This window comes from Lutzomyia longipalpis, chromosome 3, assembly GCF_024334085.1.
Source record: "Lutzomyia longipalpis isolate SR_M1_2022 chromosome 3, ASM2433408v1".
In the NCBI taxonomy this organism is placed as follows: Eukaryota; Metazoa; Arthropoda; class Insecta; order Diptera; family Psychodidae; genus Lutzomyia; species Lutzomyia longipalpis.
Window position 1 is genome coordinate 19,078,480 of NC_074709.1, and position 24,751 is coordinate 19,103,230.

Consider the following 24,751-nt stretch of genomic DNA (forward strand, 5'->3'; position numbering starts at 1 on the left):
AAATAAAATAAAACTACAAAAATAAAAGAAAATAAATCAAACCTCAAAGAGAGTGGAAATATTTTTGCCAGCAATTTTGCGGACGGATTCAGATTTGGCAGCATCCACTGAAGGACTAGAAGGACTTTCCTCTACATTCACATCATTCGTTGCATTCATATTAACACTACTGCTATTATTGTTATTGCTGAAGTTATTGGATTTTCTGGGCACAGGAAGTGGTTTTTTACTTGGATCAACAACTAAAGAGACAGAAAGGGCTAAATCAAAATGCATCAATAAGAAACAAGAAAAAAGGAAACAAAAAACCAAAAAAAAATTTAAGTCAGAAAAGTGAGTAAAAAAAATTGCAAAACAGAGAAAAACAGTGAATAAGAAAAATAAAATCATCACTGCAGTAGTATATATTCTTTACCTCCAAGACGATTCAATCCTGCAGCCATATCTCGTACGGATTTCCTTTCCAAGGCAGCTCCCGGGGTAATTCCCACGATACTTCCTCCACCAAGGCCAATACCCGGGCTTATGCCAACAATAGAGCCACCAGGAGCTTGTCCGACAATTGGAACAACATCCACATCTGCATAAAATTAAATTCATTGATATTTAGAGTAAAATATAGCACCCTTGACATGTTTTATGGCAAGTGTCTGTACTAAGGTGCTATAATAAAATAATTTTTTGCAAGACTAAAAATCCTTAAACAAAGCTTCTTAGGGCGAAAAAATGAGGAAAAAGTTCAGTGGCAAAACTCTTTTATTGTAGAATTTTTATTTAGGTGTGTGTCCAAGCTAAAGTGCCATAATGAATAGTATTTTTTCTAGAATATAAAATCATCAAATAAAGTCTGTTTTAATTTAAAAAAAAAAATAAGGAAAAGATTCTGTGAAAAAAATTATATTAACAAATATTCATTTAGGTATGTGTCCAAGCTAAAGTGCTATAATAAAAAGTAATGAAGATTGGAAAGGAGTTGATGGCAGAATGTATGAAGGATGATCCTCTATCGCAGAACAATTTTAACCCATCTCATCTTGTAGGGGAACATAAAAAATAGAAGAATCGCGAGAGAAACTCCCCAATATCCACTGGGATCACATAGAAAAGTGCAGTGAAAGTACAGTCCGGGAAAACATAACCTCAATTTTGGAACACCATTGAAATGAATAGGAAGACCTTTATTATGTTCGACCAGCGTGGCATCGGGACCTCTTGAGCTTCTTTATAACCTTCCCAACCTTTCCTGCCTACCCGGATGAAGATTTGAATGATTTTTGCTTTACAACTTTTGTCTTTCCGGACTTCTCGTTGTTGAGTTTTTTTTCTCTTGGAGTGCTTTCCCTTGGAACTGTAATCAACAGTTTTGTGTAAAGTAACAAAGCTTTCCGAGGGCCTACTTTAACGTTCAAGGTGAGTTTCCGGGAAGCTTCCCGCAAGGCCCCAGAATTCAATTTCTCTCTCATTTTTGTAGATTCATCCTTATGGATGTAATTTCAGCCTAAAGGCGGCCAAGCATGATGATGATGATGATGACAAAGCCTCCGGATCAGCTCCTCTTGTGGTGCTCAACAGCCTTTCTGGCCAAGGGAAACATCTGAAGCTTATGGCACAGATGTTGCAGAATATGTTTCCCACAATTAACGTGTCCACATGAAGATGATGCTGAATATTTCAAAGAGGGAGTTGGAGCGGAGTCAGATCGGAATCTTTTTGCCCCCGTAGATCCAAAACGTCCACCCAAGTACAGGAAACGCCCTGCTGTTGAGCCCATATCCAAGAGAAAGCACTCCAAGAGAAAAAAAAACTCAACAACGAGAAGTCCGGAAAGACAAAAGTTGTAAAGCAAAAATCATTCAAATCTTCATCCGGGTAGGCAGGAAAGGTTGGGAAGGTTATAAAGAAGCTCAAGAGGTCCCGATGCCACGCTGGTCGAACATAATAAAGGTCTTCCTATTCATTTCAATGGTGTTCCAAAATTGAGGTTATGTTTTCCCGGACTGTACTTTCACTGCACTTTTCTATGTGATCCCAGTGGATATTGGGGAGTTTCTCTCGCGATTCTTCTATTTTTTATGTTCCCCTACAAGATGAGATGGGTTAAAATTGTTCTGCGATAGAGGATCATCCTTCATACATTCTGCCATCAATTCCTTTTTTTGAAAAATCTTTGTAAAATTCCCAAGAAACTGTATAGGGATAAAAAAAAATTTATTATCTTTCTGAAATGAAGGAATTCTCTTAAAAATGTTCTTCAGAAAATGTTTTCAATCGTCAAGTTTTTAGGTAGGTATGTGTCCAGGCTAAAGTTCTAAAACAGTGGGTATTTTTGCTAGAAGAAAAAAACTTTAAAAAGAGGTTTTTAGGGTATAAAATAAGGAAAAAGATTGTCGGAAAAACTTTTTAATCGGCTTTATAGATTAGATATGTGTCCCAGCTAAAGTGCTATAATAAAAATTAATGAAGATTGGAAAATTTTACTATAATCTTTGGGAATTCTCAAGACACTGTGTATAGGGATAATAAAGTTATTATTATTATCTTTGTGTAGTGAAGGAATTCTCTTTAAAATATTCTTTAGAAAATGTTTCCAATTGCCAAATTTTTAGTAAGGTAAGTATGTGTCCAGGCTAAAGTGCTATAATAAAGGGTATTTTTGTTAGAACAATAAAAAAATTTTAAACGAAGTCTGTTTAGGATAAAAAATAAGGAAAAAGTTCTTTGGAAAAATTATTTAATCGTCAAATTTCTATATTAAGTGGTTGTCCAGGCTAAAGTGCTATAACAAAGGATATTTTTGCCATAAAACAAAACCTTACAAATGAAAAATCTCAAACTCACCATTATCTATGCCATCGGGAGTAGTTTTTGTGGAATCACTCCCACTTCCATAATCAGACTTGGCTTCATTGCCAGCCACTGACCACGGTCGGGGTTTTGGGCTAATTAGCGGTGTCTTAACAATCCCATTGCCGGGGGTTGTTTTAAGATCCGCCACGTGACTCTTAATGGACTCATTGCTGGGTGACCTGAGTTTGTTGCCATCGTGATTAACTGGCGGGATCAGTCTTTCCTCAGTCTCATGATTCACAATCTGTTGCTGCATCTGCCCAGCAGCTGTTGGGCTTGCATCTGTATTCATCTTCACCAATGGGCTCTTCCGTCCAATAACCGGTGAGCATTTCTCCAGATTATCCGTTGACCGCGAACGTGGTGTCCACGCAACACCCTTCATTAGTGGGGAACTCCTTTCCAGCTTCACAGCACGCCTCTCCTCGAGAATTGGTGTTGTCTCCCCGGATGTCATGCAGAATTTCCCATTTTCATCCCTACTCATTGTGGGACTATCCACAAAACTCAGTGAGCTGCATTCCTCCGACGTGGGACTCACAAGGGGTGTATTGGTGGTGGGTGTCACGGAGCCAGGTCTAAAGAATTGCTCCAGCCCATCCCCGTGAGTTGTGTGCTCCTGCAGCAGGGGGCGCGTTGGGGCTCGCGTCTTTGCCCTCTTTGGACGCCCCTTCACCAAATGCTGCAACTGCAGCGATGCACTCGGCAGCTCTGTGATTGAATCGCAATTCTCATCTGTCTTATCGCGTACGCCACCCCTATGGGACACAGGAGACTCCAGCAAGTCCGGTATGTGCCCCAAACTCAGATTCTCAATGCCCAAACCCACCACTGACTGTGGGCGCACCTTCTTCGCAATTGACCGCCGTTTCGACGTCAAATGGGGCGTTGCCTATAATTTTATCATTAAACAGATTTGCATGTTAGAGAAGACACCCTCTTATCGTGTCTCTAGTCGTCACAACCACCCCCATCATGCTTTCAAGGGGAGTCAAAAGGTCAAATGGAAACAAAAATTAAAGCAAACACCAAAGGTAGAGACGATTTGTTGTAGCTGTGATTCTTCAGTATGAAATTTTAATGTGAAATTGTAAATAATTGTCTTGAAGTAAGTGAATTTATAAAATAATTCAAATATTTTCTTAAAAATGAGTTGATTTTTTTACGCGACGTGTAATAAATATTTAAAAGTTTAAAAAAAACTAACCCGGCTGCCCTACATACCTACATAGTTTTGTGACGTTTGTCCAATTTTTTGTGCATTAAAACACACTAAAATAAAGTAAAAATATCATATAAAAATACCAGAGTATGTGTCAGCCGGGTATGTAATTGTAAAATAAGTGTTACGAGGTAATTTATTACAGCGCAACGTATTAAAATAAAAACTGTCTATGCAAACGATTTAAGACCTTTTCAGAGTATCTAAAAGTTTTAAAATTCTTTAAAATAAACCCAAAAAAACAATTTTCTGTACTTTAAACAGAAATAAATATTTAAATTAAAAGATTTTTCTTAATTTTTTTTTGCTAATTTTACATTGAAACAAATAACCAAATCAGCGATTTTTTCCTTCCAGGAATCACAGCTCAAACCGAACAATCATCATAAATGAAAGCAATTAAAGGAAAAGCTAGAAAATTTCTCTCTGAAAAATATCTAAATGAAAATATATATGTATGTCATTTGAAGTACATTTATACAATAAGAATGAAGAAGCAGAAAAGACAAAAAAATAGAAGCACTCTATTAAATTAATGATTAGACATTTACAGAAACAAAAAAATCACAAATTCTGATATGCTTTTATGGCTAAAATAGATAAAAGCTTTACATTTTTTTATATATATCAAAAGTCTCATAAAAACGAATTTTTGATAAGAAAAATTATGTTTTTTTTTATCTGTTTTATTATGAATTATGTAATAAAAGCATATCTTTTTTTCAAAAGCACAAAAAGTGTAAGCAGGTAAATACATAAAAGCATAAATTGTAATCACAAGATGTTCCAGAACCACCAAACTTTTTTAAGATTTCATTAAAAATTTCAAGGTAAGTTAATTCAACGAATTTGGTTTGAACCTTTAAACATATTTAAGCAAAAAATAGCATTTTTTGAAAATCGGTCAAGCCGTTTAGCCAATACGGCCGTCACAATTTTTCATCGAGAATCAGCCATAAATCGAGAACGGCTTGACCGATTTCGATCAACTCGAGCTCAAATGAAAGGTCTGAAGAAGCCCTACAATTGCTAGGAACACCGCAAGTTCAAAAAATAACCGCAAGTGGCGCTTAAATCAAAAACAAAATTTTCGATGAGTTCTCGATGAATATCTCGAGTTTTTTAATGAATTGATTGGAACACCTTGTTGAAACTCTATTAATACCAAAATAAAATGTAATGATGTTTTACTTACGAGATTTAAATATTCCAATTTCTTTTTTTTTTTTTGTTTATATAAAATGTTGTGTGATTTTATATATTTATTTTGACAAAAATGTGTGCCGATGATGTTGCGAACGAAACAATAAACAAACACAAATGGATTAATTAGTTGTGTGTCAATGAACAGCGTATGAAATGTTTTGTGTAAAATATTATGTTCGAGATATGAATATGATTTAAATAAAACATTAATTTTTTTCTAAAAACCCATTATCTTGTCATTAAACTTTTTTTTTACAATTTTACTGATAAACATCCCCTAGAAACCAAAAAAAATTAAGAAATCAAATAAAAGCAAAACTAAATGAATAAATTTAAACTTTATTTTACACCATTATTACGCAAAAACTGCCTATTTTCCATTTACTTTCTCTCTCTTTCCTCTTTGTGCCGCCAAAAGGCGAAAATAAAATTTCACGAGAGATGTATTGTCGTCGGTTAATCCCCCCACGCATTCCCTTCACTTTCTTGTCACGAGAAAATAAGCAGTGACTGTATTAAATTAATAAAATGACAAGGGAAGATGCCTTTAAGAGAATATTTACAAAAAAACATGAGTCACAGGGCCTTCAAAATTAAATGAATTTGTCAGAATTGGTTAAAAATGTTGAATTTTCTTCACCCAAAAAAACATATTTGATGAATAATTTAAAATTAAAAAAAAATAACAGAAAAGAAGCCCCCAAAACAATTAAAAAAAAAACTCTGTATGCATGTGAAGTGTTTAAAACGAAAAATTAAATATACTAAAATGTACTCACAGTGGGTGAATCGAGTCCCAATTTCGGAAGATCCAAACCATGATGAGTCTCCAATGACATTAGCCCAATGGAATCTTTAAAATTCTGCAAAAAAAGTGAAAATTTCAAAAAATTTCAATAAACGGAAATACATTTAAGAGGGATCAAGTGTGATAAAACACAGTAAAGATACGTTCAAAAGAATACCGAAGATACGTACAATTAATATTATCGCGAAAGTATTTTTTTTTTTGGTTATAGAAACTGATAAAATGTTCGCTTTCAGGGAAAAAAATCATTAGATTCTTATAAAAGAAATTTCTCAGTTGATAAGAGGGAAAGAATTCTTCTATTTTAACCCAGATTTGCCACGCGCTCGGAAATTTTACTTCGTCGTTCATTTTAAATTCATAAAAGTGACTTGAAATATTTAAATTATCAGAAAATATTTTTGGGGTGGGTTAACCCTTTAAGGTTTTTTGGGTCATACGCTGACCCAAACGTGCAACATTTAATTTTTTCAATTATTTATGAATGTAATTGTTTTTCCATGTTACAAATGCATCAAATTCACGCATAAGGGGTCAAAGAAGACGTTCTGAGTGAGAAAAGTCCTCTAAAAAAATTTATAGAATAAAAATCGCGATAAAAGAACGCATGTTTCAATGTTTTTATGTTTCACGTTGGACGTTAAAGGGTTAAGGAAGAGTTTAAGAACTTCTGAAGCGAAATTTCAAGAATTTTGGTTGAGAATTGACTCTTCTAGACAATTTCGAAGTCAAACAACAACAAAAATATTTGTAGTTTTTTTTTTGATCGGAGACAGTAAATTAAAACGCACGTCTAAACGCTTTCAGCGACGTTTCGGTTTATTTAAAAATAAATTCTGAATTATTGAAAGCCTGATTAATGATTATGGTTCTAAATAAACCGAAATGTCGCAGAAAGCGTTAAGACGTGTGTTTTAATTGACTGTCTACGATCAAATAAAAAAAACAACATCAACTTTAAACAGTCGTTAAATTCTTTAAAAAAAATATTTATACTGTTTTTTTCTATTTCTATTCTTTTGGTCTATGAAACATTGTCGCTGAAGTTTCATCAATGACTTCTGAAAAAATATTTTTTAAAGTATTTTTTATTTAGACCACGATGTAGAAATCTATGAGAAAATCATTTTCAAACAGAAATTAATTCAAACTCGTGGCTTGAATGTGAAATATTTCACAAATACTTTGTTTAAAATCACCGATGAAACATCTGCGTGAATGTTTCACGCATTTAACCCTTTTGCATTTGTATGAAATTTTTAGAAACATTAAAACTTTCTGTCTTCAACGCGAAATTTTTTGTGAATGCTTCCAAAATACATTTCGCTGTTGAAAATATTTTCCTTGATTTTCTTCTACGCAAATTAATAAAAAATAATAAAAGTGACGTCATTGTTTATATTTTTCTGCAACTTTTTGTTAAGTTTTTACAGCGAAATCTAACAGAAAATAGTAAATTCAATGTGTTTATACTATTTCTTATTCTTTTTCAATCCTCTGCAATTTTACGTGAGTCTTGTGGGTTTCCTCAAACGAACACTTATGAATAGACTCCTTTTAATCAAAATCAATTGGTAATAAATAATCTCACACAAATAATCAATTAAATATTAAAGTTCAAGAGCATAGAAAAAAGTTAATTCTTTGTTTATTTTCTTGCAAAAGTGTTGAGTTTAAACCACAAAATAATTTTTTTGAGAAATAAACCAAAATTGAATTCCAAGAAATTCCCTCTTTCAGCAGAATTCCCCTTATTTATGCTTATGAGTCAGCTGATGTGATTGTTTAGTTTTCACAGTTTTCATAAAAATTCTCATTTTTTGACAGCACTCAACTTACTTGATTCGATCTACTCCTGAGAACATCGGGGGTGTTGAGATCATCGTAGGTTAAATGTGGCGAATCTGCAATTCCTAGACCCCTTCTGTACCTCGTGAGTGCCTCAACAACTTCATCTGTGGCACGATCGGCAATAACACCAGCAAGAGCTTGTTCCACTTCACTGCAAAGAAGCAACAACGAGAAAGAGAAAATGTTGTGAAAAAAAAGTTTGGAATTTGCGGATGTCACAAGATCATTGATTTTTCCAAATTTTGTGCAACCTAAGCTCAATTTCTGCATTCAAGGGGATTTCATCATGTCCCCGTACACCCCGAGATTTCCCACTTTTTCCACAACACCACGAAAAACAGCCACAACCCATAATTTGCACCACAATTTGACGGACTTTTTCTCTGTCTCGCGACACACGATTTGTCACAATTTATTTTATTTTTTTCACACCATAAAACACACCCAATGTCAGCACTGGTGTTGTTATCATTGTATTAGAGATAGTGTCTTTATCACCTCCTTTTTTAGTATTCTACCAGCTTAGTTTTCTTTTCTAATTTTTTCTGTTGTATTCACACACCCACACACGAAATTTCCTTTAATTTTTCCACATTTTCATTTAACAAAATTCACCTTTTTAATGAGAGAGAAAAAAAGAAGAAATTTCTGCTAGAACTCACCTGATTTTATTCATTATTTCACTTCCAGCACTATTAACGATGCAATTTGTAAGGAATTCCTCTGAAACATTGAGTCTCTCCAGGCAGTTCTTCCTTAGTTCGTTGATTACATTCTGATTCCCGAGTGATTTTGGGCACTGGTCTACCCCCGTCCTAAGCATTGTCTCCATCGTTTCCTATCATTTCGAAGAAAGAAAAAATAAATTAGGTACTGATAAGGCATGAAAAGTTTATGGTAGCTGTGATAATCACGATGACAACGTTCAAGTGTGTTCAAAATAAAAATATTATACCATAAAGTGTTAATCAATGTAGAGATGCATGAAAATTGGGTTAAAAAAATAAGGAATATTCGTTAAATATTGCGAATATTTAAGATATAATCTGAATTTTATTAATATTCGGAAAATTCTCTAAATATTCGAAATATTCTCTAATTATTTGAAATATTCTCTAATTATTCGGATTCCTTTTTAGATATTCGGAATATTATTCCATTGCGAATATTAGAAGTATTCTTGAAATATTAAATAGAAGAAGGATATTAGGTAACTACATGTATTTTGCAAGTTTTGTTTTAATATTCAGAATATTCTCTGAATTTTGCAATAATATTCTAAATTATTCGGAATATTCTTCAAATATTATGAATATTTGTTTTATTTATAAAAAAAAATATTACGTCCTGAAAATTATTCAATTACAAATATTTAAAATATTCAAATACTACAAATATTCGGAATATTCTTTAAATATTACGAATATTTAGAATATAATCTGAATACTACAAATGTTCAATAATATTTTAATAATGTAAAATTTAATTTAATAAAATTAAATCTTTGGATTCTTATTAATTTAAACATTCGGAATATTATTCCATTGTGAATTTTAAAATTATTCTTCAAATATTAAATATATTCCGAATATTACACGAACATAACGAATATTATTCGAATATTAAAAAGATTTAGAATTGTCTTAAAATTCTACGAATATCCAAAAATATTTTCAGAATATTTTGAATATTCAGAATATTTTCCAAAACATTATGCTCATATATTCGTAATATATTGTATATTCCTGAAAACGAATCGTTGGAAAGTTCTTCAATCATTTACCGAATATTCATTAATCTCTGAATTTTACTAATAATTTCTAAATATAATATTCTTTATTACATATTTCGAATATTCGGAGTATTATTCTACCAATATTCGGAATATTGATTGAATATTACGAATATTCAGTACCTAATATTTAAATTCTTTTCTAAAAGTTTGTTTTCTAAATATTGTAAATATTCGTAAAAGTCTTTAAATAATTCCAATATTCTCTTAAGGGGAATTATCAGAAATGATACCAGCCCCTTCATTAATAAAAAAAAATCGAATATTCCGAATATTACCTAAATATTACGAAGATTTAGTATATACTGTAAAATATTTAAAATATTCGGAATATTCTCTAAATATTACAAATATCCTGAATATTATTTAAATATTCGGAACAATATTAAAATATTCCGGATATTTTTAATATTCTATGAATTTCATAATATTTATCAACATGTTCTACACATTGCCAGTGATCTGTTTCATTATTAAATATTCCGAATATTTTTCAAATATTACAAAGATTCGGAATGCTATTCAAACATTCGGAATATTATTAAAATATTCCGGATCTATTTTTTATATTCTTTAAATCTTACAGTATTTGGCAACATGTGCTAAATTATTAAATTTCATTATTAAGTATTCGGAATATTTTCCAAATAATTCAAAGATTCGGAATATTTCTTTTAATTTTAACGAATATTCGTGGTTTTCTTCACCATATCTTTGCCCCTCAACAAGATTTAATCACCCTACTCCAGCAAATTCTTTCCAATTAAAAATATTTCAAGCATTATTTAAAAAAAAAATTCACGAGAAAAATAACATAATCAGTGAATTTTTGAAGAAAAAAAAAAGAGAAAAAGGGGGAAGCATTGAGAACAAAACAATAAATAAAATTTTGATAAATTGATAGTAAAATGATTTATGAGAAAATTCACCTCAAGATAAGCTTGAATAACATGTCCCAAATCGCTCGCCACCCGTCCAAGTTTCACCTCAATCGGATGCATTTCACACCGTACGGCTTCCTGAAGTTTCGGCAGTAGCTGCTTTGAGTTCTCCGCATCATCAAGGAGACGCTGTACGCCCGTATCGGTGGAATTTTGACGCAGTGACATTGTTTCCTGAGTTTCCGACACCAACTTGTCGATCAGTTGATGCGTCGAGGACAGCAGGAAGCCATGCTGCAGCCGGAAACCCTGCCCATTGCTCCTCTTTAGGCCATTCCCATTCCTCTGCAGTAGCTCCTGCATCCGCCTCATGACACTATCCGTCTTCTCGGGATGATTCTTGAGACTCGGCGCAATGTCAAACACCGGAAATGGGATTGTCTTCATGCTATAATTATTCTCCAGGGCATAGACAATGTCTGAGTAGCCCTGAAGGGTGATATTGTTGCGATCCATTGAAATTGTGCGGAGTTTATTGTTTATCTGGAGTGCTTTGGCAAGAAGACGCGCCCCAATGTCTCCCATGAGATTCCCACTGATGTCCAGCATCTGCAGGGATTGATTGCTACCGAGTGCATTGATAAAATTGTGAATATCATTGCGCAATTTATTCTCAGACAAAATTAATTCCGTCAATGGGAAATCATCCTTCTGCACAAGTGCCACAAGAGCCTCCATCACAGATGCAATATGCTTCACTTTCATCCCCGTAAAACTCCGGGACATGTGCAAACTCTTTATTGATGGATTCTTCCCAATTGCCGTGAGAACGGACGACATTTCGGCGTCCAAATCTACGAAAGAGCGAACACACACAGCGTCCAGTTTAAGCATCTTTTCTTCAATGCTATTAGAAAAATATTAATTTTCCTGCTAACTTACTATTGTCGCTAATGTCTAGACTCTGCAGCACACGCACCCCGTGGATACATGACTCGAGTACATGAGCTCCCTGTGAGCCCAATTGATTGCAACTTAGGTCTAAATACAGGCCAGCTGTGGACTCATTGCACGCTAAACCCAAGAGGAGGTGTCTATAAAGAGGTCATTAAACCAATTTCGTCATTATGGTAATTCATTCATTTCCCCAAAAAATAGCGCCAACAATTCCCCATGTAGTTATATTTAGTCACGCATATTTTATGGTGCAAATTTTATTTTATGTGTTGTATACGCAGATTACTATTTTTGTCACTTTGCTTGTTAAATTAATCATAATATAGCAATTTTATGATTAATTTAGTAAGTTGGAAAAATTGAATTTAAGGGATAGTCTTATGAAAATTTGAGGACTTTTCTGGGATTCGTTAAATGGTCAAAAACTAATTTAAAATTAATTTTTTCCTTCATTAGAATTAATCTTTTAACATTAATATAATTAATGACTATGGATCCGGAAGAAATCCAACAGCCGTAAAAAATTTAAAAAATGAAGAAGAAGAGAATACAATTAATAAAAAAAATTCTTAAATACCTATGAAGCGGAATTCACTACTCAGTCGGGCTTGAAATTTTAAGTGGGCCTTAAGGTTTTAAGTCTGATTTTTAGTCTGACTTAAAATTTTTGATATAAATTTGAGTTAAATTGTGTTTGATCAGTTTTAAAATTCACTAATTAGTCGCTTAAAATTTTAAGTCAGTTTTTAAGTCGGTCTTAAGGTTTAAAGTCAATTTTGTTTAAGTCTGACTTAATTGTGTTTTACCTGTCATGAATTTTTTAAGTCAGACTTAAAACTTTAAGATCGACTTAAAATTTTAAACCAGAATTGAGTTGTGAATTTCGCCCAAAATATCAAATTTAGAACATCTCTCATTTAGTTATTTAAAAGTACTACAAAATATATTTAGAAAATTCAATTAAAAAAAATGACATATTAGTCACAAAAAATTATTTAAAATTTTAATATTAGGAAAATAATTTTTTCTAATTTGTTTTAGATTTTCTACACAGAGAAAAATACTTTCTCTCTAAATATCTCATATTTAGTGAAAGGCTGAGTCGTTCTTGTGTGCATTAAAACTTGAAAAACCTCTGTAAAATCAAAAGAAAACAAACTATTTGTGGGTGGACGCGCTAACAGTTTCTTTTCGTAAAAATAATAAAATATTATTCAATTTTTCCTGATTTTTCCGTAATGTTTTGCACCTTTTAAAATATTTTCTGTTTATTTACATGTTTCCTTGCATTTTGAATAATTAATCGGAATTTTTTTTGACTTTTTGAGAATTTTTTCATCATTTAACTGAATTTTCTCCATTTTTTTCGAACCAACGTTTCCTATATTTTCTATTTGGATTTGTTTATTAATATTTTCGTTTTGCCTATTTTTTTTAAATCTTTTAGCGTTCATTTTCGTTTTCTGTAGAATCTAGAAATATATATTTTTCTCGTTTTCCTAATTTTTTTCTGGTTCTAGGCTGATCTCTATTATTCTGCGTTCATCAGCATTATTCTAGATTTTTTTTTCATGTCTTCTAATTTTTTCCTAATTTTCTGGATAAAATTTTCATACTTTACTTCCCACTATGTACGTTTCTTTATATGTACTTTAAAAAAGGGACAATTAATCTAAGAAATAACTAATTACAAAATATATACAAATAGTTGAAATATTTCGCATAAAAAACTGTCAGATTAAAGCAAAAAAAAATCTTTAATAAATTTTTTAATATGTTCTTTATCATACTCTAACAATAAATTTATTTTTTAGTCACCGGAATATAAAAAAAAACTTTGAAAAATAATGTAAACTATTTCCCCTTTTACGAGAGCTTTTAATTATTTTTGGCAGTTTTAATCATAAAAAAATATATTGTGGTGTGTTGCACGTACATTAATATTACAACAGTAACCTAAATAATTGTGAAAACCCCATACATACAACACCCTTAAAAACAAATAGGTTATTTAATTAGTAAAACAAATATACTCACTTGAGAGCTTCCATGGGTAGTTTACAGTAGGATATATTAATGTGTTTCAAACTGAGGGAACTCGTAAAAAACTGCTTAAATGACGGTGGGATTTCTTTGCCTTTCTTCGTATTGAACGAGTTGTGTGATACATTTAGGTGTGCCAAGTGTGTTCCACATCCCCGTAGCAGAGCACCAAAGAGCTTAAACACAAAAACGAGAGCTTTGTTCTCAACACACTCTTTTCGCAAATTTAAACTTTAATTTTTATTCTAAATTTTAATGAAAAAAAAAACTCACATTTTCAAGGGTGGTGTCTGTTGCGGAAATATTTAAATGTTCCAAAACATTCGGTTGAGCAAGGAAATTGTACAAATTCTAAAAGAGGGAAAAATAAATTATTAAACTTTCTGTAAAAAATAATTCTTTAGCAAAAATAAACTCACATTAATGTCATCTTTCAAATTATTCCCACTGAGATCCAAATAGGTCAGTGAATTAGAAATACTCTGATTGAGGGAGAGAGAATGGGCAATTTGATTAACACCCTTTGCTGTTAATCCACAATGTGACAGGGATAATTTGCAGAGTCCCTTGGAAACTTTGGCTATTGGCCCAGCTAAGTGGATGGCGCCTGAAAGAGTCATTTAATTTTGTTATACATATTTAGTTAAAATTCAATTTTCCGCTCCTTTTATCATCGCAAACACAACACACTGACTATCGCGATGAATGGTTTGATATAATATAACAAATATAAATTGAATTTCAAAAACAGACCAAGGAACAGATGCAACGAGATGATTTTTCTCTATTGTTTTCAGTTTTTTTATTAATAAATTTCAATTTAAAAATGCTAAAATTTCTTTCAAAAAAAAAAATAAATGCTTGCATGTTCAACAATGGCGTGAGGTTTGCTTAATAAAAAAATAATTAAATTAAACAATTTTTAATTAAAAAGGAAAGATATACGATGACGGAAAAAATGATTGAAATGATTGAGCAGCCAAGAATTTAAATAAATCCATTTAATAAGTTAAATTAAGCTCTTCTTGTCTTTATCTTTATACTTATTTTCTTCTAAACATAACAAAGGATGATAAGACATTCAATGGCCGTTTGATTTGTTTGTTGTGATGATGGGAAATCAAGGAAATGTCGCAAATTGAAAAGCAAAATAAATCAATTGTTGTTGGAGAATTCTACTGATTATTTTTTAAGAAAAATTCTAGATCAATTCTTAGTTGAATATATTCTGCTTTCTAACTAATTCCTTAAGAATTGAATTGTTTTTATTTTTCTGAATTTTCCTTCATATTTCTGAATTTATTTTCAAGCCACTTTTCAGAGTTTTTTTTTTAAATTATTTTGGGGCGTAGAGATTTTTTAAGTTCATTTTTCTGTCTGAAAAATTAAATAAAAATTAAATAAAGTCCTATTTCAATTTAGACTTAATTAATTCACATAATAGCCTAATATTCAATAAACTTTTATCTATTTCTTCTACCGGAAATTTAACACCCACCAAGGGGTGTTTAACTGAACGAAAATCTTCGAATTATTCGTCAAGATTCGGAGAATTTGTTAAAAAGATTTGAATTATTCGTCAAGAAGTTTTGGACTATTTTTCAAGAAGATTTGAGCTATTCGTCAAGATTCGAATTATTCGTCGAGATTCGGATTATTTGCTAAAAAGATTTGAATTATTCGTCAAGAAGTTTTGGACTATTTTTCAAGAAGATTTGAGCTATTCGTCAAGATTCGAATTATTCGTCAAGATTCGGAGAATTTGTTAAAAAGATTTGAATTATTCGTCAAGAAGTTTTGGACTATTTTTCAAGAAGATTTGAGCTATTCGTCAAGATTCGAATTATTCGTCGAGATTCGGATTATTTTCTAAAAAGAATTGAATTATTCGTCAAGAAGTTTTGGACTATTTTTCAAGAAGATTTGAGCTATTCGTCAAGATTCGAATTATTCGTCGAGATTCGGATTATTTGCTAAAAAGATTTGAATTATTCGTCAAGAAGTTTTGGATTATTTTTCAAGAAGATTCGAATTTTTTTTCAAAAAGATTCGAAGTTTTTGTCAAGATTCGAATTATTTGTCAAGAAAATGTGAGCTATTATTATTATATTAGTCAATATTCAGATTATTTGTCAACAGTCTGATTATTCGTCAAGATTCGGACGATTCGTTAAAATATTCCAAATATTCGCCAGATAAACACCCACAGAAACTTTTAAAAAAATCTTAAAGTTTCTCAATGAAAAAATCTCCATGTTCTTCACCTAATTTTGTAATTTATTTTGAGTTAATTTTCCGTACTTTCATTCAAAAGAAAAACAAAAACTTACATATCTCGCTTTCTTTAGCTGTTCAACGTGCGACACACAATAATGCGATTTTCTTTAGCTTTTAGCAAAATTCACGTGCAATCAACATGAAACTATGTATGTAAAATATGTATACATTACTGGTTATAAGAGGAAAAATATTATGAATAATATCCATTGCAACTCAAGTGAAACGAAATCAATATTGAAATTTTGTTCTCAATCTCATTATATATCCACAATGGATGGAAAAAATGAAAATAGAAAAGAAAATGTAAAGGAGAAGAGGAAAGAAAAACGGCATCAAATGGCAAGAGCAATAAGAATGAAAATTAAATCACCAATTTGGAAGTCAATGTAGTGAAAAAGGCCAAGATTTTTTTCTAAGGGACAAAGGGGAAATAAATCTTAAGGAAATCAACGTATTTTCTTAAATAATCTGTTTTACTAAAGAAAGAAAAAATGAAAGATGGTTGTGAGATTTTTTTTTAAATTAGGACACATGTAGGGAATGCAAACCTTGCACTAATTTCCCCACAAGGGCGCACAGGGAGGTTGCACCTACAAAATAATCATTTAACAAGTTAGGGCTGATTAGATGACATCAATAAAATATTTTCTTTCTTCTCAATTTTACACCAAAAAAATACTTCCATCAACATTTTATTTTTTTTGTAAAAATTCCTCATCCAATTGAACAAGATTTTTCAAAAAGAAAAATAATATTGTAAAATAAATTATCTTCTTTAGAATTTTTGATTTATTTTATTTTAAATCATAAAATCACCTCAATATAGAAAAAAAAGAAAAATTGCACAAGATTGAATAAAAGTTGATAAAAGAAAATTCAATTTACCTTTATCCTCGATAACATTGTGACTTAAATCAATGGTACGAAGAGCCGGATTATTATTGGTGATCACAGATACAGCCAGCTTATGAAGAAAGTCAGACCTACAAGGAAGAAAAATTCAATTCACATCCCAACACCCCTTCTCCCACACTGAGGCCTTAATCAAAGAGCCAAATCCAACCATAGAAAATCCTTTTCTTTACATTCATTTTTTGAGAGAATAACAAAATTCTGTAATACTTATGAAAGAGAGAGAGAGAGAAGAAGAAAGCTCTTACCGAAGTCCTAAAGCTTCCAAATGTAGTTCCTCCAGCCACATTGAACGTCGCAAAACATGAAGGATTCTATCGAGTGATTCATTGGAAAGGCGCGTATGGGAAACTTTTAATCCACGGAAGAATGTATTATATTCCAAGGCTGATATTATCGCCATCAAGTCCCTTATTTAATCGGTTTGAGCACACCAAGAAAAAACAGGCAAAAGAGAAAGTTTATCATCCCATTTTCTTAACAAAAAAAAAAGTTTCGATAAATCACAAAAACACACGGAGAAATTCTTTTTCTTTAACTATGGAAGTTTTACTTTAAAACAAAAATATTAGAACACGTGAGAACTCTTTGAGATATTTATATGATTTTTTCTTAAGAAAACGAATTTTTTATGCCACACCAAAGTTCAAAGAGTCAAAACAAAAAAGAATTTCTCAGAATGTCTGATAATATAAGTAGAGGAAGAAAAATATTCTTACTTTGGTTCTAAATGATCAAAATCCCGTAAATTCAGTATTCTCGTATCGTGCGATAGATAGATTGTGTCAATATCCCATGCAACTTCCTCCCTGAAAGGAAAAAAAATGTACTGGTAAGCTGACCAAGCTTACGAGAGCTGTGTTTCTTTCAGTGTACCAATTTTGTGAGAGCAAACTAGAACGCGAATTAATTTAAATACGCACAAAGACGGGAAAAGTTGAAAAGTCATACCCTAAGAAATGTTTGGAAGGCCATATCTCGAGAACGGATCCATAGATTTTCATAAATTTTTTTTTGTTTGAAAGGTCTTGAAGTCAGCTATAACATATCGAAAAATGAAAAAAATTTATGTCGCCATTTTCGAAAAATTCGAGTTCGAAATTTTCGAAAACTTTGTTTTTGACTTTAGCGCCTCTTGCGGTCATTTCTCGAAGTTGCAATGTTCTAGACATTTGTAGGGTTTCTCGAAACCTTTCATTTGCGCTTGAGTTGATCAAAATCGGACTTGTAGAACCCGAGATATGACATGCCAACTTTGGAAGGCTATATCTCGAGAACGGATAAATAGATTTTCTTCATTTTTGGCATGAAGCTAGATAATATGGTCAGCTACAACATATCAAAAAATGAAGCAAATCGATAATGGCGTTTTCGAGATATTAATCGAAAACTCATCGAAAATTTTGTTTTTGATTTTTGGCCCCCTAGCGGTCACTTTTGAAACTTCGGATGTTCTAGAGAGTTGTAGGGTTTGTTGAGATCTTTCATTTGACCCCGGGTTGATCAAAATCGGTCAAGCCGTTTTCGAGTTATGGTCGATTTTCGATGAAAAATTGTGGCGACCATATTGACTAAACGGCTTGACCGATTTTCGAAAATGAGGTATCGTTGGAAAGGTCTTGATGGCCCCTACAACATATCAAAATTTCAGACCTCTAGCTATTACAGGGGCTGAGATATACCGAAAACAAAATTTGACAGTTATTCAAAATGGCGGACGCGGGGGTGGGGGGTAAAATTTGACATCATAATCGGATTTCTTCAGGTCGATATTTAAACTTTGCCGTTTACCGCAAGTCTCTATCTATCACCGTTCTCTTGCAATTTAGCGTTGTACTACGGCCGGATGGACGGACGGACGGACGGACGGCCGGAAAAATTTTTTTTTGGCGCATACGTTTTTTGGAATGTGGAGACCCTAATTCGTGCTCATCCCAAGTTTGAGCCCGATCTGACGACTTTCGATTTTGCTCGGTACACAAAAGCTGTGTCTGAAAGAAACACAGCTAAAATGATAAAAATTCATATAAAACAGATGAGAAGTGAAATAATGTTCTTTCTGCATTTATTAGTACATCTTTCAAAGCACTAAATTATTCAGAATAATATTCACTTTGCTCTCACTCTGTGTAGCATTTTCACATGAACCTTCCCGCATAAAATATTAATATTTATACGAGAAAGACATAGGAAAATGAAAATTGGAGTATTTTACTAGATGAATGTGAAAATACACAGGGAAACTTTCATTTGTCATATTTCACTTAAACTCTTTATATTTAAATTATTCATTTACTGTATTATGTATTTTTTTCTCCCCTCGTATTTTTTGCAGAAAAACGTACAAAAAAAACTCACCTGTAGGGGACACCGTGATAATCACACATACACGCATATTGCGTGCTAAAGCCACCACATGGACCCAAATTTCTCGGATCCGACGGCCTCAATTCGTCTGAGAATATCGTTTCACGTTCTGTCGGTTGTACATCAATCTGCGAAGAAGAAAATATTATTTAAAAATAAAAAATACAATTTAAGTGCATTTCCAATGGTGTGAATGCATGACAATTGTACGGAGAGACATGCAAAAGGAACCCAAGCGTAGAGTAAGAGGGGTTAATATTGTGATTCACTCAATGTCAAGCGAATCATCTCACAACACGATTGTATTTTATTCATTTCTGGAATTTCAGTCAACAAACTTTTATTAACCACGCCACAAGTTATTCGTATAAGTATATACGCATAAGTGTTAATATCGTGTGTAGTCTCTATGGCAAAAGTGACCAAACGTCTTGGCAAATCAGGACGAAAAATTAGGTTTTACGAAAAAAAAATGAGATTTTTTAAAAATATTTTTAAGAACATAAAAAATGAATTCTTTTAATTAGAAATTCTAAATCCTTCGTAACTAACAAACATGCTAATGAAAACAGTTGAAATTCCGTGTTCTTAATGGGGTCAATTCTGTTAAAAATCGTGATTTGCGTAATGAATGTGCGTGCAATTAATTCACTGAAAAATGTTCGGAGGGAGCCGAAAGCTCCGGAAAAATTGAGTTTTCCTCGTTTTTTTAACTCTGGGATGAAAAAGAAAAATTTCTACTGGTGAACACCGGAGCAAGAAAGACTACATCCCTGACAATTCAGCAGTAATGAAAATTTGGGTATTCTATGAAAAATTTTACAAGATTTTGACAGTTCGTTTCTTTCTCTAATAGTGTTTTTAACGGAAAATTACTTTTCCGGGGCTTTTACAACAAACTTCAAGTCGTAAACAAAGGAAAAAATTTTGACAAAATCGACCGCAATTTAGCAATTTTCAAGAAATATCTCAAGAATATCAATTTCCGGACGTCACTCTTGAAATTTTTAATTCCCGGATAAAACTTCCGGATAAATATCACAGATGTCCTTAGAAAGATCATGTCTGATTTTTCCATATTGCATAGAAAATTTAAACTTATTTTACAGGATACCTATCCCTTTCATTCGCGATAGAATATTTATCTTGAATAAACAAAGATTCTGGAAGCATTTAGATCATAAAGACTTAAAAGAATTTAAAAACAAAACGATTTTCCTAAAAGTTTTGCCTATAAATTTATTGTACTTCTAAAGAAATTTTGACTGGCCGAATAAAATGTTGACGTTAATCACAAAACAAGGAAAACTTCGTCTTATAATTAGACGTCACTAATCTGTACGAACAAGGGGAGTTTTTAACCATGAAATGTATTTTTTTACATTCTTTATTTAGATTAGGACGTTCCTGCTCTACAAAAAGCAAGAAAAATTAGTTCAGTACATAATATGGTTAAATAACCTTAATAAAGGGGGTAGATTCTGATAAAAATCTTTTCTTTTCACTTCTAATAACTTAAAAGGTGTTGTAAGTTTTTCACAGATTGAGTTTTTAAATCGTTCTAATGCGTTCTATAATAGTAAAACAAAAAAATCCTTGTTCCAGAAAACAGTCAGAAAGAACTTTAGAGAGCCTTGGAAAAGTAATTTTCTTTCAGAAACCCGCTTAAAGAAAGAAATAAAATGTTAAAATCTTATAAGATCTTTCCCAGAATACCAAAAATTTTTAAAATTGACGAATTGTAAGGAAAGAAAAGAAAAGATTTGTGTCAGAATCTACCACAAAATTGAAAAAATTTTAGCCTACATTTTGTAATAATTCCTAAACCATATATTCTTTATATTCCTTTTATACCACTTTATGGCCTTTCAAATATTCAAAAATTATAAAATCCCTAAAATCCTAACTTTTGTCCTAAAAAAATCCCCTTCTAGTGTCGTCTGGTCACTCAAAGTGCCAAGAAAAACTTCAAGAATTCCTTGTAAATAAAAAAACGTATTCAATGTTAACGTAAGCATAGCACGGTTATACCATCAAACCTATCAAACATGGTTAAAAAAAATCGTGGTAAACAAGCAACTAAATACACAATGTTTACATGTTGAGGAAGTTTTTTATGCAATTCCAATAGAACATAAAAATCTCCAATTTTTTTCATAATATCATAATCATCGATATATTCCATAAATTCGATTTATAATTTACTTCATGTCTTGCACGAGGATATGGTCATCGAATTTGCAATATTGACTACATAATGGGAAAGTGATTACACATGTTAGTCATTTCTCAACATGGGAATTACATATTTCATGCACTTGCAAATTGACCCGTCTTTCCTTAGGGGAGGGCGGGGCTAATAAAGTCACTTAAGGGTTTGGAAAAAGCTTAAAATATCATATTTCCTAGCTAGATAGAAGAAAATGATCTGAGAAAGAGTTGTAGGGCAAGAAATATCCTAAAGAATTGAGCTATACATTTTGCTTTATCTGTTTGGGAAATATGATATTTTGAGCTTTTTCTAAACCCTTAAGTGACTTTTTTAACCCCGCTCTCCCCTATATGTTGTAAATGCTTCTTCCCATAGAATACTTTTTAAAATAAAAACTAGTTTATCCCTTTTATGCTTTGGTCAATAATAAATTTAGTGTTGAAGCCACATTGATAATGTATGTATTAGCTTTTACACGTGGAGGAACATAAAATATAAATTTAATATACAAGGCAAGTCAAGTGCTTAGGGGCAAATTATGAATGAGTTTATGGAGAGAGAGAAATTAAAATAGGGGATGGTAGTAAATGGTATTTTACTCACCTTTCTTATGATGTATTTGAGAGGAACTGTTGGGAAAATCTGTTTTATTGACGATGTTAAATCAGTGAGAATTACATCGGCATTCTATAGACAGAAAGAAAAAGAATCAGACGACAGTTTTAATAAATTGTTCTACTTCTTTTGCTTGTTGTAATTGAACTTACAGAGCTGAAATTAACTGCATCGCCAGTTGTCACGAAGGAATAAGTTCGTTCATTGGTTGTAATTGAAAAATGTGTTGGCCTCTTGCTTTCAATTGATTGAATATCTAAATAATGGAAATGGCAGTCTATTTTTGTGGGCACCTTGGCAATCAGCAAGTATATTCGAACTGGTGTAAAAACCTACGAAACAGATGAAATTTTTAATTAAAGAAATTCCCCAAAAAAAAAAAAACTTTAAAATATCTTTGAGTGTAAATTATTCTCTGGTCAATTATGGTCCAAAAAATTGCTCAAAACATATTTCGGAGCATGTTAAAAAAAAAAGACGAAATGTCGCCTCCAAAACACAACCCTTTGTGTATATATAGCAATTAATCAAATGAAAAACACAACAGCTTATCTCCGCCTAAAATGCTCAAGAGAAAACATTACACCAAACGACAAATTTTACAATATATAATATCTCTCACAGTGGGAAATAATTTCACCGACATTTCACCCACAGGGCCATTAGAAAGATTTCATATATACAACAACTCTCTGGGAATTGAGTGCAAAAAGTATTAAATCTCTTTTTTTGTTGTACCTTCATCTTCATTTTTCACCCCGAGACAACTCATGTGGGAAAATTTTTCCCTCAAGGCTGCACTGAGATTTTCCACATCGCTTAATCTGGAGGTAGGTTATATTTCTATATAATTTTTCTCTTTGCAATTTTCCTCTTTTTTTTATTCTTCTTTAATAAGCAACATTTCCCAACCGCACACATATTCAACCACTCATAGAGCTTACACCACTAATCTCCCTTAGCTATGTATGTAATATACACAACCGCAGACACAAGACTGTATAAATATTTTCTCACCCCCACAGTGTAGCAATTTGGCATGATTTAATTTTCAGTTTAATTTTCATTTAAATTAATTGGTTGGGCGGTGTTTAAACACACTGTGAGATCATTAAGAATCTACTTCACTGACCCCCTATTAACCTCCTCCACCTCCTCTGTACATTTATGTGTTTAAAATGAATTTCGGTTTAACAATATAAAAATTATCATTTTGTTTGCAGAAAAGTTGTTAATGGGAATTTTAGTTTAAAATTCAAAATTTATAAAATTTAATGAATCAGCTAAAAGCAAGCTTAAATGGAATTTAAATCTGGTAAAATTTAATTAAATAACAAATTAACTTGTTGATGTGTAGTAAAATATATTCTGAAAATTGAGGATTTTCTTGGGAGAACTTATTGAACTAACACGTTTTAAATGTTTTCCTTTTTCTTCATGTTTTTCTTAACTTGGTTTTCCAGTGTTAATCTACCACCAAAAGTACTTAGGTTTTTCTCAAGATTTACTGGATGGACATTGATCGAATAAAAAGCAAATAAAAGAGGAAATATCAATGAAAATTTTAGTCTGATAGAATTTTGAATATCAATTCTGGGACTGAGAAAAGTCAAAACATGTAAACAAAACCGAAAAACTATTTTGCGACCAAGAAATCTTTGAAATTTCAAGAATTTGTTCTGAAATTTCAACGATTTCAAGGATTCCTTGGTCGCAGAGTACGACCCAAAGTGTCAAATATTTCACATTTTTCACTTTTCTCAGCTCTAGAATTTGTATCGAGGTATTAAAAATTAGATTTCATATAGAATATAATTTTTATTTCAATTTAATTTTTAATATACATTTTTTATTGAATTTAAAAAAAAAATTTTTTTTGTTTTCTTTATAATAAATGAGTACCTAAGGATAGAGAACATTTTTTAAATGAGAATAAAATACATTCTTATTTTTAGAGAGAGAAATGAGAAGATATTTATTTTTCAAAGATTTTATTCATAAAAGTAGAAATTTTAAAAAAGAAAAAATAATTACTTGAAATATTTTAAAATTTTTTCTGAGTGAGGTAATTTAAGTTTTTTTGTATTTTTCTGAATTGGAAATACGTTCTTATTTTTAAAATTTTGTCAAATATTGTGGAGTGAACATTTTCATTTGCTATTCGGTGTCGAATGATGCTACTACTGGTCTGACTGAGCTGTCTCTTGTTTTTCATTACCTGGTTGGCCATAACCTCAAATTGCAATTACGAAAACCCGCTAAATAAAATCAATTATCCAATCCACCAGAAATTTTTAATAAGTTTTTTAGAAATAAAAAATAAATAAAAAAGCTCTAGCTTAATTCTGTTCTCCTAATTATTTTAAATAAAAAAAAAAGGTTTTGCAGAATTTAACACGAAATTCGTGTCAGCCGGGTAATTGTCAACCCAGCACACCTTCAGCAGCCACCACGCGGTCCGTGGCGGTCATGGGTGGCCCCTGTGGCGCCACCAGACAGTCACCACACGGTCAGGTGACATACAAATGGGGAATAAATCGTGACCGGTCACTGTGACGTCCCCTCTGTGGATGGCTCGTGGCTACGGCGCAAGCATCCAGAAAAATTTCCCACAAAAATATCCCAAAAATATTCTTTCAAAATATATTTCTACAACATACATAGAGGGCATGGCGATGGTATATTCCCTCATGAAATATACAATAATATGTCAAAGAATTATCATAACTTTGTAATCAGATTTTCGGGGTATCACCAT

General features: G+C 31.9%; 1 protein-coding gene across 10 annotated transcripts in view; it reads right to left on the reverse strand.

Annotated features, from left to right (window-relative positions):
• The window catches only part of LOC129792362 (F-actin-uncapping protein LRRC16A), a 49,498-nt gene that overhangs the window by 4,116 nt on the left and 20,631 nt on the right, over nucleotides 1-24,751 (reverse strand). For 2 of the 10 annotated variants that reach the window (XM_055831330.1, XM_055831326.1), the window contains exons 3-20: nucleotides 22,146-22,325; nucleotides 21,982-22,065; nucleotides 19,158-19,294; nucleotides 17,519-17,608; nucleotides 17,048-17,209; nucleotides 16,773-16,870; nucleotides 16,436-16,477; nucleotides 14,027-14,214; nucleotides 13,881-13,958; nucleotides 13,602-13,783; nucleotides 11,550-11,701; nucleotides 10,656-11,461; nucleotides 8,597-8,772; nucleotides 7,923-8,085; nucleotides 6,055-6,138; nucleotides 2,839-3,739; nucleotides 416-580; nucleotides 43-260 (exon numbers count right to left, since the gene is read on the reverse strand). In XM_055831330.1, coding sequence (XP_055687305.1) covers nucleotides 43-260; nucleotides 416-580; nucleotides 2,839-3,739; nucleotides 6,055-6,138; nucleotides 7,923-8,085; nucleotides 8,597-8,772; nucleotides 10,656-11,461; nucleotides 11,550-11,701; nucleotides 13,602-13,783; nucleotides 13,881-13,958; nucleotides 14,027-14,214; nucleotides 16,436-16,477; nucleotides 16,773-16,870; nucleotides 17,048-17,209; nucleotides 17,519-17,608; nucleotides 19,158-19,294; nucleotides 21,982-22,065; nucleotides 22,146-22,325 — 3,906 coding nt within the window. The remainder of the gene's footprint in view (nucleotides 1-42; nucleotides 261-415; nucleotides 581-2,838; nucleotides 3,740-6,054; nucleotides 6,139-7,922; nucleotides 8,086-8,596; nucleotides 8,773-10,655; nucleotides 11,462-11,549; nucleotides 11,702-13,601; nucleotides 13,784-13,880; nucleotides 13,959-14,026; nucleotides 14,215-16,435; nucleotides 16,478-16,772; nucleotides 16,871-17,047; nucleotides 17,210-17,518; nucleotides 17,609-19,157; nucleotides 19,295-21,981; nucleotides 22,066-22,145; nucleotides 22,326-24,751) is intronic. The other 8 variants (XM_055831333.1, XM_055831329.1, XM_055831331.1 and 5 more) reach the window with 5 other exon arrangements.